The sequence below is a fragment of the Oryzias latipes genome, chromosome 2 (assembly GCF_053564925.1).
Source record: "Oryzias latipes strain Hd-rR chromosome 2, Olatipes_Hd-rR_3.1".
In the NCBI taxonomy this organism is placed as follows: Eukaryota; Metazoa; Chordata; class Actinopteri; order Beloniformes; family Adrianichthyidae; genus Oryzias; species Oryzias latipes.
Genome location: NC_136238.1, coordinates 45,218,301 through 45,233,209, shown reverse-complemented (window position 1 = coordinate 45,233,209; position 14,909 = coordinate 45,218,301). Strand labels below are relative to the sequence as shown.

Below are 14,909 nucleotides of genomic sequence, written 5' to 3'. Positions count from 1 at the left end.
TGGACAGTATTGTAATCACGGCTTCATCAGTTTTGTCTGCTGGTTCATTCATTTGTCAGTGACTGCTGTGATGATGGTGGACTGAAGCTCAAAGTCGGCTCAGCTGCAGAGCTGTTATCAGGATTGTTTAGCTTTTCACCTCTCACCTTCTTGGGGATGTTTAGGTGTATTTGGCATTAAAGAGCATTCTTCATCATCCATCATGTGACAGCCATAGGAATGGGTTTCTCTGATGTGTCGTTTCTTCTTAGAAGCATCCACTTCCATATTTTCCAAAGAGCTGCTGCGGTTGAGAGAGCCGCGGTTTTCTTTTATTTCTTCCTCATTGTTAGTTTAGATTTTAAAATATTAATTTTGAAGAAATTAATATTTCACAACACATCCTGTGTTTTTGATTCAAGGCAAAGGGTCAAATTCCAAATTCCAAGTTTTGAGAGCTCACAGAAGTTTCTTACATGCGGTCGCCGTCGCCATCTTGGCCCCCCTCCTCTAGCGATATTAGATTAGATTAGATTTATTGTCATTGTGGATTGTACTATGAGATTGAAGCATCGCCATCAGTGCAGGAACAGCAAGAAAAGAACATCGTAATACAATAAAGTCAAACAAACAAACAAACAATATGTACAAGTCTGCAAATATAAACTGTAATGAAGAGAGCAAAATTGGGTACGAGAACTGTGTGTAAACATGTCAGAAGTGCAAAAGCTATTATGGATGTTATCTGTCATTTGGGAATTGAGGATGGTTATTGCTTTTGGAAAGAAGCTGTTGTTGAGTCTGTTGGTTTTGCTTGTGGTGCCTCTGTAGCGCCTCCCAGAGGGCATTAGGTGGAACAGGCCTGAGCCGGGGTGTGAACTGTCCTTGATGATGTTATGAGCCCTAGTGATGCAGCGGGCGGAGTAGATGTCTGTCAGGGTCACTCATTGGTCACATCCATACACACACACACACACACACACACACACACACACACACACACACACACACACACACACACACACACAAACACACACACAGAGGGAGGAGTTCTGCTCTCAAAGTCAGTCAGCTGAGTTTGTCCTGCAGACACAGATGTTGGAGTTTCTCCATTTTCTTCTTTGGTGAGTCTTTGTGTAAAAGTTGTTTTCTGTTCTCATCATGAAGCTGTTGTGTTGATCTGTGAGGAAAAGAGCAGAAGACAAAAAAAATCAGGTCTTCCTGAAAACATGATCTCTGAAAGTTTCCATGTATTCGTGCTGAGACGGTTCAGAGAAACTCTGATCCACTTTGATCTGTGGATGTTGAATCAGGTCCTTCATGTGTTTTTTTTAAATCCAGCACATGAGGCTGCAGGGGCGCAAAAAGTGAGAATGCAGCAAATGCGTCGCATGGGGCGTTGGCCAGACCGAAGTTGGGAAAGTTATTTAATAGTTCGTATTTTTTATTTTCACAGCTGTTTGTTAACATAGATTTGCATGAAATGATCGGTAACAGAAGCACATTGTAACCGATTGAGCATCGCAGCCGCTCCTTCCTCCCTCCCTCCCTCGGGTCTTTACAGAGAGGACATTCCAGCGCGTCTCCCATGGAGACGCGCGCGCGGGAGCGCACTGTTGCTTATTGTCAGTTGAATCGTGTCGTCATCTGATGAGAGCGCTAAAGACGGGAAGGCCAGAGAAAAAACAATTGAGGACTCAAAACAGAAAATGCAAAATGTAGAAGGAATGAAGGAAAGTTCCTGTAATGGCTGAGAGACAGCAGGAAGGTTCTAGCAGTGATAGAAACAGAGGTGGAAACATTCAGGCTAAAGCAGTGGCGGTTCTACACTGACTTACTCCCTGGGCGAGTAACCCCACAGCCCCCCCCCCCCCCCCCGCACACCTACAAAATTTGACAACATCTATGTTGTGTTCCCTATCTTCTATTTAGCTATTTTACACAAAAAATGCATGAATGTTCTAGACTCATATTACAGGGGGGTCAAACTCAGTCACACAGGGGCCTAAGTTAAAAACACGCTTAAGGTTTTGGGCCGAAGAAGATAAACATTTACTGAACACACTAAAGCTAAACTTTTAAACCTTTTAAACTGAACTTTTTGAACATAAATATGAATAAAAACAGGAACACAAGTTAAACCTTAAATAATATGTTGCTCCCCATATAAATATATTCTGTCAAAATTATACAAATATGAACATGCTGCAGAACAAAACAAAGAAAGCCTGGAAATATTAATAAGAAATTACAAATCAAATAATTCCATTTTTTTTGCTCTTTCATCATTTTTTAGAGCATTTTTTTTAGAGCTGGACTCCTGCTTCATTTTTAACAATAATTTCTTAATGTGTGACGTCCTGTGTGTGTCTTTGTGAAACATATCAGAGGGATTAGATCTAAAAAAAAAAACTTATTGTGATTAATATGTTAAGTCTTATAAAACATTAAAGACTAAATCATAGAACTCATCAGTGGGATTACTCCAAAAATATTTGGCATTTCCCTAAATTTGTGTAACACCAACAGCAGAAATCCTCCAAAAAAACTCAATCCATAAAAAAATGGTCTGCGCTCATCCCCCCCCCCCCCTTCCCTCTGACACACGCGGCTCCGTCTCTATGACGGGAGGCGCAGCTGTGGCTCAGAGTTGATTGTCAGATAGAAAAAGACTCCCAATCACCTGTTAGTGTGATTCAGCCAGCCACCGGTGAGCTGCGCTCCCCTCTCGAGTTTTTTGACTTATGTTCCAAAGACTACCGCAAAGAGGTGTGGCTGCAAGCGTCTTGCAGCAGAGGGCGGTGGTCACATGCGCATCGGGTCTGCCGTGTCAGAGCAAAGTATTGTGGGAAATAATCCCCATTGCCTGCTTTTGTCGAAATTGAGTTGAGCACGGATGTTTGTTCTGCCCAATTCCTTTTCATGTGCCTGTTTTACGTTTTTTCACTCTGAGTTATTTCATCTTTTATTTTTTTATTTTTTTTTATTTTTTTTTTGCACCATAACTGTGAAGAGCAAAGAGGATGAAGACATTCTTAACAGTCTGATGTGTCAAAGTAAAAGTGTTAAGTGTCGGCAGCTGAAGCAATTTCAAATTAAAAGCTGCAAGCTTCCTCTTTGAATATCGTAGCACAATATGAGTAACGCATATGAGTAACGCGCTCATCGGGCACGGCAAATGCCGCCCCCTATGAAGTGCCGCCCTGGGCGACCGCCCACATCGCCCATATCTAAAACCGCCACTGGGCTAAAGCTACCAGCAGTGGTGGTTCCACACTAACTTACTCACCGGGCAAGTAACCCTACCAAACCTCCACCCCCCCACCCACACACACCTCCCCTGCACACATACACACTTGACAACAGCCTTTTGTGTTCTCTATCTACTATTTGTCCATTTTACACAAAAAATGCATGAATGTTCTAGACTCGTATTCCAGGGGGGTCAAACTCAGTCACACAGAGACCTAAATTAAAAACACGCTTTAGGTTTTAGGCAGAACAAGATAAACATTTACTGAAAACACTAAAGCTAAACTTTTAGATATTTAAAACTGAACGTTTTGAACATAAATATGAATGAAAACGGGAACATTAATTCAATTTTACTCTCCATAAAATATATTCTGTCAAAATTATACAAATATGAAGATGCTGCAGAACAAAAGTCTGGAAATGTTAATAATTAGAAATAACAAAACATGTCTTTCTGTTTTCTTAGCTCTTTTGTCATTTAGAGCTGGACTCCTGCATCATTTTTAGAAATAACTTTGTTTCTGTTTTGTGTGTCTTTGTGAAACAGATCAGAGGATTTCATTATTTTAAAACCTGTCATTTTTAGGTCTATAATACATTACAAACTAAATCATAGAACTCATCAGTTGGATTACTCTAAAAAATATTTGGCATTTTTCTATTTAGTGCAACACCAACCGTAGAAATCCTCTAAAAACCTCAATCCATTCATAAAATTCCTCTATAGTTTATCTATGATGTCATAAAGTGCAGCTGTTTTCCTGCATTTCCTGCTGCCTTTATGTCAAATACTGACACCAACTAAATAATAAAAACATCTACAATAGTTGGTAAATAATGACATTATTAACATGAACTGCCGAGTGATCCAACAGCAGTGATGATCCAGGTGTTGCATATTCGAGGCTGCTCTCCTCTCTGCTGCCCCCATTTCCCTTTTTTCTTCTCTCACATTTGCGTCTAATAGACAGGAGTGCAGCTGCAGGACGTTAATTCACAGGTTTTAGGCCGTTCCAAAGTCTGTGAAATAATAGATAAGAGAAAACCAAAAGTGCTGCGGGGGGGGGGGTGCGCCCGGGCCTAAAACCACTGGCTACCAATAAAATGGTCACAAGTGTCTTCCAGCTGTACTGAGCAGGATTTACAGAATCAATAATCATGGAGAAAATAAAGGAGATTGTTTTTACTGATTTTATTTTAAATAATTTCTTGAACTCAGTGGCGGTTTTTGATATGGGCGATGTGGGCGGTCGCCCAGGGCGGCCCTTCATAGGGGGCGGCATTTGCCGGTACCCGATGCATTACAATGTACTACCATATTCAAAGAGGCGGCTTTGCGCTTTTAATTTGAAATTGCTTCAGCTGCCGACACTTAACACTTTAAATTTGACACATCAGACTCTTAAGAATGTCTTGATCCTGTTTCCTCTTCACACTTATAGTGCAAAAAAAATAAATAAATTAAAAAAAGATGAAATCACTCAGAGTGAAACAACGTAAAACAGGCACATGAAAAAGAATTAGGCAGAACAAACACCCGTGCTCAACCCAATTTCGACAAAAACAGGCAATGGAGATTATTTCCCACAATAACTTGCTCCGACACAGCAGACCCGATGCGCACGTGACCACCGCCCTCTGCTGCAAGACGCTTGCGGCCACACCTCTTTGCGGTAGTCTTTGGAACATAAGTCAAAAAACTCGAGAGGGGGCGCAACTCGCCGGTGGCTGGCTGAATCACACTAACAGGTGATTGGGAGTCTTTTTCTACCTGACAATCAACTCTGGGCCGCAGCTGCGCCTCCCGTCGTAGAGACGGAGCCGCGTGTGTCAGAGGGAATGGGAGGGGGAGGGGTTGTTACGGGGGGAGAAGGGAGGAAGCACCCAGGCGCAGAGAGCGAGAGAGGAGGCAGGAGGTTGCAGGGGAACGGGGGCTTTAATAAACAAAACTAAGGACACAAAACCACTGCAGACGGCAGGCTAGAAACTCGAAACACTCGAAACGGGGAGAGCAGACTAACATACTGACTAACATACTATGGACCAGCCCAGGAGGAAGGGAATGACAAGACTTAAAACATACAGACAACCGAGACACGGGTGAACACAATCAGGAAGGATGGGGAACCAAAGTAAAACTCACAACAAAAACGAAACAGGAAACCCTACAAAATAAGACAGGAAGTTAAACTCAAAACATGCCAGAACAAAAAGGAAACAAAGAATAAAGTTTGAAAAAAAAAAAAAAAAAAGGAAACAAAGAAACAGAAACCGTAACAGGGGTGGTGGGCGCAGACCATTTTTTTATTGATTGAGGTTTTTTGGAGGGTTTCTACTGTTGGTGTTGCACAAATTAAGGGAAATGCCAAATATTTTGATGAACTCTATGATTTAGTCTTTAATGTTTAATAAGACATAAAAATATTAATCACAGTAAGTTTTTTTTTAGACCTAATCCCTCTGATATGTTTCACAAAGACACACACAGGACGTCACGCATTAAGAAATTATTGCTAAAAATGAAGCAGGAGTCCAGCTCTAAAAAAAATGCTCTAAAAATGATAAAAGAGCAAAAAAAACGGAATTATTTGATTTGTAATTTCTTATCAATATTTCCAGGCTTTCTTTGTTTTGTCCTGCAGCATGTTCATATTTGTATAATTTTGACAGAATATATTTATATGGAGAGCAAAATATTACAAGTTATTTAAGGTTTAACTTGAGTTATTCTGGATTAATGTTCCTGTTTTTATTCATATTTATGTTGAAAAAGTTCAGTTTAAAAGGTTTAAAAGTTTAGCTTTAGTGTGTTCAGTAAATGTTTATCTTCTTCGGCCCAAAACCTTAAGCGTGTTTTTAACTTAGGCCCCTGTGTGACTGAGTTTGACCCCCCTGTAATACGAGTCTAGAAAATTACTGCAGTTTTTATGTAAAATGGCTAAATAGAAGATACGGAACACAACAGGATGTTGTCAAATTTTGTATGTGTGCGGGGGGGGGGGGGGTAACTCGCCCAGGGAGTGAGTTAGTGTAGAACCGCCACTGCTTGAACTAGATGTTCCAAAACACTGAAAAAGTTTTTTCTTTTGTCTGAAGCAGCAATAAATGATGATAAAGCTGCTCCTAGAAGGTAGAAGTATGATGTGTGAAGTGATGGTGGTTAGATGGTGTTTTTGTTTCTTTCTATGTTAAAAGTTTGGATGATTATTATTTTTGTGAGTGACTATTACGTTTACAGCCTTTTAATTTCAAGATCACTTTGGCTGAACGACATTTTGGATTTTAGTTGAACATTTAGTGATGTTTGACAACAATGAATAAAATATGCTTAAAAGTAAAAAGTGTTTCTATTTTTACAAATAGTGTAGACCTTTGTTTTCTTTAAAATCTTCCTAATACAAAGTTTATGTCAAATAAACATGCATTAGCAAGATGTTAAATTAATTCAAACAGTTAATAATCCTTGCTTGGCCGTAGGATTTAATATGATATTTAATATTTATCATATTTGCCATATGATTTAGTGGAGAAGAACACAGACTAGAGGTGAACCAGACAGACATGAGGTTGATGATGCATCTGATATTAAAGAGAGCAGAGATGACTTCAAGAAGGAATAATTCAACTATTAAAGTCACAAAAACCTAGATGCTCATTCTGGTTTAAACTTCTGCTGAACATCTGTTCACTTATTTTAGGAAAACAAGAGCAGACGTACATGACAAGTCAGTCCCAACAGAGAAGAACGAGGAGAGAGGTTCAGATGATGATGATGATGATGATGATGAAAGAGAGAAGATCAGCTGATGATGAAGAGGGAAAAGAACAGAGAGGTACAGAGGAGAAGGCTGGGGTATTGGATGTGGTCAAACGCAGCGACTCAACACTATGACTTGCTAGAAAGGTTTTCTGTTATTTAAATAATCAAGTCAATTCTGAACTTCATGGATGTTATGTTCCATCTTCTTGGTGCTTAGCATATGAAACAGCGGCCATTTTGATCCAAATCTTTAATCCCGTCACACTCCAACTCCGTAACATGTTTTAATGTTACGAGATTTTAATATTTGTGTTGTTAGAAATATACAGTTATTTCAATAATAACCATATAATTCAATCAAAAATGTCATACTGCTAGCTGAATAGATTTCAGTTCCATGTAAAAGTTTTGAATACGATGGAACCAGCAGCAGGGAGAAATACCTTCAGAGAGAGCGGGAAAGATGGAAGAAGAATGTAGACTTCTGGTTTGATTGACAGACAGACTCATTCTGCTGGAAAGCTCTTTATGAAATAAATAAGTCTTTCTGAAAAACAGGTATGTGAAATGAAAACAAAGATATTTTGGAAAATATGGATTTTGGAACCCGAGCTTCTGAAAAGAAGACAGTATTATAATAATATTCACCATGATTAAAATGCTGTTTCAAAACAATGAACAGGTTTTTAAAGCAAAATGAAATATATTTAGTAATAAAATGGCTAATTTAAAATTTGTGTGCAGGTTTTTCACAATTACGTGATATTTTTTATATATTTATGGGAGATTTATTGGTTGATTGTGTATTTGCATGAGGTCATATTTATTTATTTAATAATGAACAGTATAGCACTCCATACCAAACAGCCTGATCAGTCAGAAAATCAGCTTTTTTGACAAAAAAACTAAATTTTTTGGTACCAGAGTACAGAACTCAGAACCTCCTCTGGGAACAACCAGGATGTCTGTCAGAGTTTAAGAAGACATGTTTCTTCTGCAGGTGAAGGAGGAAGGTGTGTGTGAGCTGATGTGGATCCAGTGAATCCAGCAGCATGGATCAGTGGGAGGAGCCACAGGAGGGAGCCCCTCCCTCTAGAAGCAGAGATGGTAACCATGACAGCCAGAGCAAAACTCAGATGTGAGATGAACATCTCCAACTGTCCATGATCTTCTCCATGTCAGAGCTCAGGACTCACACCAGCAACCTCTTCACAGTATCCAACCTGGACCTGGATCTGAATCTGGACCTGGACCTGGATCCAGCTGTGGATCCTTCAGGAGTGACTGGTCAAAGGATAATAATCCTAACTTCAAGAACATCCATTCAGGAGTGGAACGGTGAGTGTTTGTCAGAGTTTTTGGAGGCTGGATTCTAGTTCAGATGATCAACAGTTTTCAGATGAAGGACTTGAGGTCTGGTTCAGTTCTGGATCTCTCTGATCAGACTCACTTGGAGCATCATGTGTGTGATGAGATCTTTTCAGTTGAGTCTTCTGAGAGTCTCTGAGAGACATCAGAGATGTTGGAGAAGAAAACATGTTGACTGCTGACTCTGACTGACAGCAGCTCCAGTCTAATGAGAAGAATCACTGCAGACTCCTAGGATTCAGATTTTCATGCTTTCCAAACATCACATTGTTCTAGTTGGACTTTCTGCTCTCAGAATTTCTCCATTTCTACATGGAGAACTGGAATCAGCTTTTCTAGAAAAAAGTCTGGATTGACTGACAGAAAATGCTGAAAGCTGGAAACTGTTGATCCAAACATGTCATGTTATTCCAGACTAAACAGCTCAGTCTGTGTTCATGTCAAAGTCCATCAGCTGTTCATGAAGAAGCAGATCCTCCAACACTCTGATGCTTTGGTGTTTGCAGAGGTCAACAGGTCACACAGAGAGTCCAGTCTGCAGCCTCCAGCTGTGGATCCATGAAGAGTGACTGGTCCAAAGGTGATCCTCCAGACTTCAGAACTGAACCAGGACCTTCAGACTCACAGTAAGAAGCAGTTTCTAGTGAACAGAGATCTGTTGATTAATCTTTTTTCAAAGACAGTGTTTAGATTTAAGGATTTAAGGAGTTTTTATTGCCATTGTCTGTGAACAAAACAATTTCACAGAATAGGAATTTGCTGCGGTGCCTATGTGCCACAAACAACATTTTCAAATAAAAATAAACAATTAGCAAAGAAAAAAAAATTGACACAATGGTCAGAACAATGAATAGAAGTACAATAGTGCTAACAGTGCAAACTGTGGATGAAGAAGGTGCAGATAGTGGACTGGTACTTGGACATTTAAGTGAAATGTTTAAGGGGGGAGGAGTTAAAAAGTTTTCATGAGTCTGACTGCAGAAGGAAAGAAACTGTTCTCATGTCATGAGGTTCTGGTCCGGATGGACCTTAGCCTCCTGCCTGAAGGGAGAGGTTCAAGTAATCCATGTCCAGGGTGAGAAGATGGGATTTGGTTGTTGGAGAGAAACCCAAACAGTAGCTTCAGCTCCAAATCCCAAACAGCCATCATATTTTCTGATTTGAACAAATGTTTGATTTAAAAAAAGAAACAGTTTAGTCAAATATTTTATTAAAAGTCTTTCATGAAGTTAATGTTATAATTAACCACAGAAAATCTAAAATATATATATATATATATATATATATATATATATATGGGCTCCATTAAAATTATAACTTTTTCTTTGAATCTCATCCACAAACTGAAACATTCAATTCTTCATTTTCTTCTGGTCTAAATGAGAATCAATGATCCAGTTTTCTGTGACTCTGATTCATCTGTGAGTCAGAATGAATGCTGGAATCATTGTTGCTCTGGAAACAACAGCATTCATGATGCATTTCTGATCTGAGATGATCCAAATCCAAAAGAACTCATCAAACACCATCATGACAGAAACTCACTTCTAACTAAACAAGTGTTTTTCTATCAGGATCCATCAGAGACGCAGAACTGGATCTGGATCTGAACCCAGCTGTGTTTCCTTCAGGAGTGACCGGTCAATGGATCATCCTATCAACCTTACATCATCTTCTAGTACAGAGAAGTGAGCTGCATGTTGTAAACATTCTTTCTCACAGACATTTCTATCTTCATGTGTGCAGCAGTGAGTGTTGGAGCTTTTCCACAAACAAAGAATAGATCTAGTAGATTCTACTGAGTGTCTGCAGGACACCAGTGGATCCAGTAGGATCTGATTGTTGCTGATTCTCCACAGACTGGACCAGCAGAGCTCAGAGACTCCCAGTGGTCCGTCTGTCCAGCAGCATCAAACACAGCTGGACTCCATCTTTCTGGTCTGTACATGAACAACAACTACTTTCCCATCATTCTGTCCACAGTCGTCTCCATGCTGCACTTTGGACACCAGTGGACTGTCAGTGTGTCCAACATGGAGCTGATGTTTGGCTCCATGACTTCACTCTGATTGGCTCATTCATCTGGAATTCTGTTACAGCTGCTGGAGGACAACATTGTCACTTTTGTCAAGAAGGAGCTGAAGAAGATCCAGAAGCTTCTGAGTCACAGGGAGGATGAGGAGGAGCTGGAGGATGAAGATGAAGAGCAGAGGAGCAGCAGAGAGTCACTGATGAAGATCACAGTGAACTTCCTGAGGAGAATGAAGCAGGGGGAGCTGGCTGATGGACTGCAGAGCAGTAAGAGGATTTCTCTGAAGGTTTCAGCTGAGAAATGAAGATTTCCTGATGTCTGAACACATGGAACCACAGGGATTCAAACCCTCATCATTCAGGGCTGCAGAGAGTTGATTTACTGTTTGTTGTCTTCATTCAGGTTTGACTGTTGCAGTTTGTCGACATGAAGTCCAATCTGGTCTGAAGAAGAAGTTCCAGTGTGTGTTTGAGGGGATGGCTAAAGCAGGAAGCCCAACCCTTCTGAATGAGATCTACACAGAGCTCTTCATCACAGAGGGAGGAAGAGGAGAGCTGAATGAAGAACATGAGTTCAGACAGATTGAAGCAGCATCCAGGAAAGCAGACAGAGCAGAAACAAGCATCAGACAAGAAGAGCTCTTCCAACTCCCAGCTGGAAGACCAGAACCAATCAGAACCGTGATGACTAAGGGAGTGGCTGGCATCGGGAAAACAGTCTTAACACAGAAGTTCACTCTGGACTGGGCTGAAGGCAAAGCCCACCAGAACCTCCACTTCACATTTCCATTCACTTTCAGAGAGCTGAATGTGCTGAAAGAGGAGAAGTTCAGCTTGGTGGAACTTGTTCATCACTTCTTCCCTGAAACCAAACAAGCAGGAATCTGCAGCTTTGAAGACTTCCAGGTCCTCTTCATCTTTGATGGTCTGGATGAGAGTCGACTTCCTCTGGACTTCCACAAGACTCGGATCCTGAAGGACCCTAGAAAGTCCACCTCAGTGGCTGATCTGCTGACAAACCTCATCAGGGGGAACCTGCTTCCCTCTGCTCACCTCTGGATAACCACACGACCTGCAGCAGCCAATCAGATCCCTGCTGAGTGTGTTGACATGGTGACAGAGGTCAGAGGGTTCAATGATCCACAGAAGGAGGAGTACTTCAGGAAGAGGTTCAGAGATGAAGAGCAGGCCAGCAGGATCATCTCCCACATCCAGAGATCCAGAAGCCTCCACATCATGTGCCACATCCCAGTCTTCTGCTGGATCACTGCTACAGTTCTGGAGGATCTGCTGAAGAGCAGAGGAAGAGGAGAGCTGCCCAAGAGCCTGACTGACATGTACATCCACTTCCTGGTGGTTCAGGCCAAAGTCCAGAAGGTCAAGTATGATGGAGGAGCTGAGACAGATCCTCACTGGAGTCCAGAGAGCAGGAGGATGATGGAGTCTCTGGGAAAACTGGCTTTTGAGCAGCTGCAGAAAGGAAACCTGATCTTCTATGAATCCGACCTGACAGAGTGTGGCATCGATATCAGAGCAGCCTCAGTGTACTCAGGAGTGTTCACACAGGTCTTTAGAGAGGAGAGAGGCCTGTACCAGGACAAGGTCTTCTGCTTCATCCATCTGAGTGTTCAGGAGTTTCTGGCTGCTCTTCATGTCCACCTGACCTTCATCACCTCTGGACTAAATCTCATGGAGGAAGAACAACAGAAAAAATCTTGGTTTTCTTTTTCTTTTCTTCAAATCAGTCCAGTCCAGTTCTACCAGAGTGCTGTGGAGAAGGCCTTACAGAGTCCAAACGGACACCTAGACTTGTTCCTCCGCTTCCTCCTGGGTCTTTCACTGCAGACCAATCAGAGTCTCCTACGAGGTCTGCTGACTCAGACAGGAAGTAGCTCACAGACCAATCAGAAAACAGTCCAGTTCATCAAGAAGAAGATCAGTGAGGATCTGTCTGCAGAGAGAAGCATCAACCTGTTCCACTGTCTGAATGAACTGAATGATTCTTCTCTAGTGGAGGAGATCCAACAGTTCCTGAGGTCAGGACGTCTCTCCACGTATAAACTGTCTCCTGCTCAGTGGTCTGCTCTGGTCTTCATCTTACTGTCATCAGAAGAAGATCTGGAAGAGTTTGACCTGAAGAAATACTCTGCTTCAGAGGAGGCTCTTCTGAGGCTGCTGCCAGTGATCAAAGCCTCCAACAAAGCTCTGTAAGAACTCTCATGAAAATCACCTTCAGTCAACAAATGAATCTGAATGGAAACATGAAAGATTCAATAACTGCTGTCTGTCTTTGTTTCTTCAGACTGAGAGACTGTAATCTGTCAGAGAGAAGCTGTGCAGCTCTGTCCTCAGTTCTCAGCTCTCAGTCCTCCAGACTCAGAGTTCTGGACCTGAGTTACAACAACCTGCAGGATTCAGGAGTGAAGCTGCTGTCTGCTGGACTGGAGAGTCCAGACTGTAAACTGGAGACTCTCAGGTCAGGTTACATTTAAATATTGATTCTCTGCAACAAGTTCTGTCTGGTTTTTCTCTGTTTCAGGAGAAAGTGTCAGATAGTCGTCAGTGCACAGGTAACAGCAGAGTAGAGGGCCCGTCGGACCCAATGCAAATGCAGCCCTCTACTCTGCCCTCAAATCTCGTGGGAGCGGGCGGCAAAGAAACTCCCCGCGGGATCAGTGTTGCCAGAGTGGGCGGTTTTCTCATGACTATATAATAGCGGACTACGTTAGGCTGTGCGGCTGTTGGAGTTTTATGTACTGAAGCTTTGTGAACGCACCAGGCATAGACGCTTAATGGCCTCTGTCCTCCAACCTGTTGTTGGGGGTGTGCAACGTCCAGCCCGTCTCTTAGAAATTGTGTTCTTTAAGGAAGGGTTAATGGTCTTTGAAGTGTGCGTTATTACTTTTAAACGCACGCCTTGGAAGCCTGAAGTGGAGGACGGTTGCTTCCGCAAAGTGCGTTAAAAAGTAATAACGCATACTTCGAAGGTCATTAACCCGTTTATACCATGGTCCCTTACAAAAGCAATAAATACTAACCTGTTTTTAGTCCTCAATTCTTGTTTTTTTCTGATTTGGATCGCTTTCCTCACAAAAAGCTGACTATTAGTTACGTGATGCGGCGCAACAACTAGTCCGCGTCACGCCACACCACCGCTGCAGTCAAGATTCGGCAATATATTTATGCTGATCGTCCCGATGGGTTGAATAAAGCATCAGTTCAGAGAGAAAGTTCACTTCTTTCTGCGTGTTTTTGTCCAAGAAAGAAGCTGGTGCAGTGATACAAAACATTTAAGCTAGGTGACCGGAACTCCTTTTTTCACGGTGCGGTTATCAGGTTTCAATGCACACCCAGCAGCCAATCAGAATCGAGTATTTACCCGGACCATGGTACAAAGCTTGATACCGCGGTCGTGTGTCGGAGGAGCTACCAGGTAAAGTTCTGGTCTAATCGTCACATGGAGTGGTGTGTTTATCAATGCATGGTAGACACTGAGAATATGGAGAGATCAGGTTTATTGTTTTGAAGAGTTATACTTGGTAATCATGTTTGAGATCATAAAATCATCCCAGAGAGTCTCTGCTTCAACTCCTGCAGTGAAAGCTGTGTCTGAATCTGACACCGTGTTTCCATCTGACAGAGTTTGAAGCCAAAGCCCCTCCCCCGCCTCTCTACCTGTTCACCTGTTCACATCCTCTGCAGCTGAGAGTTGTTTTCCCCGCGCTCCTCAGTCTGTTCTACACAAAGAGCGCAAAATACGGTCATCATAGGTTGACACGATAGTCGGGGCGCTCTAGCGCAGCAGAAGGTTGAAAGAGCTGTGACTCTATCTGGCAACACTGCGCGGGATAAGGAAGGAGCAGGTTGCCTGGCATGACATGATGTCAATGGATGAAGCAGAAAAGAACCTCAAACGAGGTTAATCGTGAGACACGCATGGTGTTCAGATCTGCGTGCTGATGCCCCGCTGAGGCGCAAAAAAGCAAAGACTGGAAAAGGCTGAAGCTAAGAAAAAGTATTTTTCCTTCAGGAAAAAATTTATTCATAGATTTTCAGCTCTGTTGAATCATTACAATGTTTTTTTTCCTCCATAAATTCAAATGACTTTGACCTGCATCTTTACCAGCTGGTTCAGCGCTTCAGGCCGTCTGTCTGCGTGCGGACTCACGCACACACGGGAGGATCATTAAAGACTGTCACATTTTACAGCAAGAAGCAGAATCCCATCCCTCTGAGCTGTCACTCAAAAGTCATCAAGTCTACGCGTCAGTGAGCTGCTGCTGAATGGAGAGACATGAAAAAAGGTGGAAAGAGCAAACATGAAGAAGAGTTTTCTTCTCTTTCACCGTTTCAGAGCAAAGCTGCAGGCTGACCTTCAAACTCTCCGTAAATCTAAACCGAAGGCAGAACCTCCTCCAAAACCATCAGAACCAGAAAAGCTAAACATCACTCTATCAGAACCATCCCGGGGCCGAGGAGAACCCACTTTCCCTAAGAACATCTGGGAACGTGTGAC

The 14,909-nt window shown here is 42.1% G+C and overlaps 2 protein-coding genes across 10 annotated transcripts in view; one reads left to right on the top strand and one right to left on the bottom strand.

Annotated features, from left to right (window-relative positions):
* LOC111948779 (uncharacterized) overlaps positions 1-14,909 on the bottom strand; it is a 360,906-nt gene that overhangs the window by 24,322 nt on the left and 321,675 nt on the right. The window lies entirely within an intron of this gene.
* Positions 1-14,909, top strand: part of LOC144989030 (NLR family CARD domain-containing protein 3-like) — a 46,004-nt gene that overhangs the window by 2,295 nt on the left and 28,800 nt on the right. Inside the window, exons 1-10 of one of the 8 annotated variants that reach the window (XM_078940721.1) lie at positions 542-1,103; positions 6,933-7,067; positions 7,995-8,132; positions 8,210-8,332; positions 8,869-8,988; positions 9,937-10,050; positions 10,222-10,300; positions 10,462-10,660; positions 10,797-12,600; positions 12,696-12,869. In XM_078940721.1, coding sequence (XP_078796847.1) covers positions 8,047-8,132; positions 8,210-8,332; positions 8,869-8,988; positions 9,937-10,050; positions 10,222-10,300; positions 10,462-10,660; positions 10,797-12,600; positions 12,696-12,869 — 2,699 coding nt within the window. In that variant the 5' untranslated portion in view covers positions 542-1,103; positions 6,933-7,067; positions 7,995-8,046. Of the gene's footprint in view, positions 1-541; positions 1,104-6,932; positions 7,068-7,994; positions 8,133-8,176; positions 8,333-8,868; positions 8,989-9,936; positions 10,051-10,221; positions 10,301-10,461; positions 10,661-10,796; positions 12,601-12,695; positions 12,870-14,909 lie in introns of those variants that run through there. The other 7 variants (XM_078940740.1, XM_078940730.1, XM_078940714.1 and 4 more) reach the window with 7 other exon arrangements.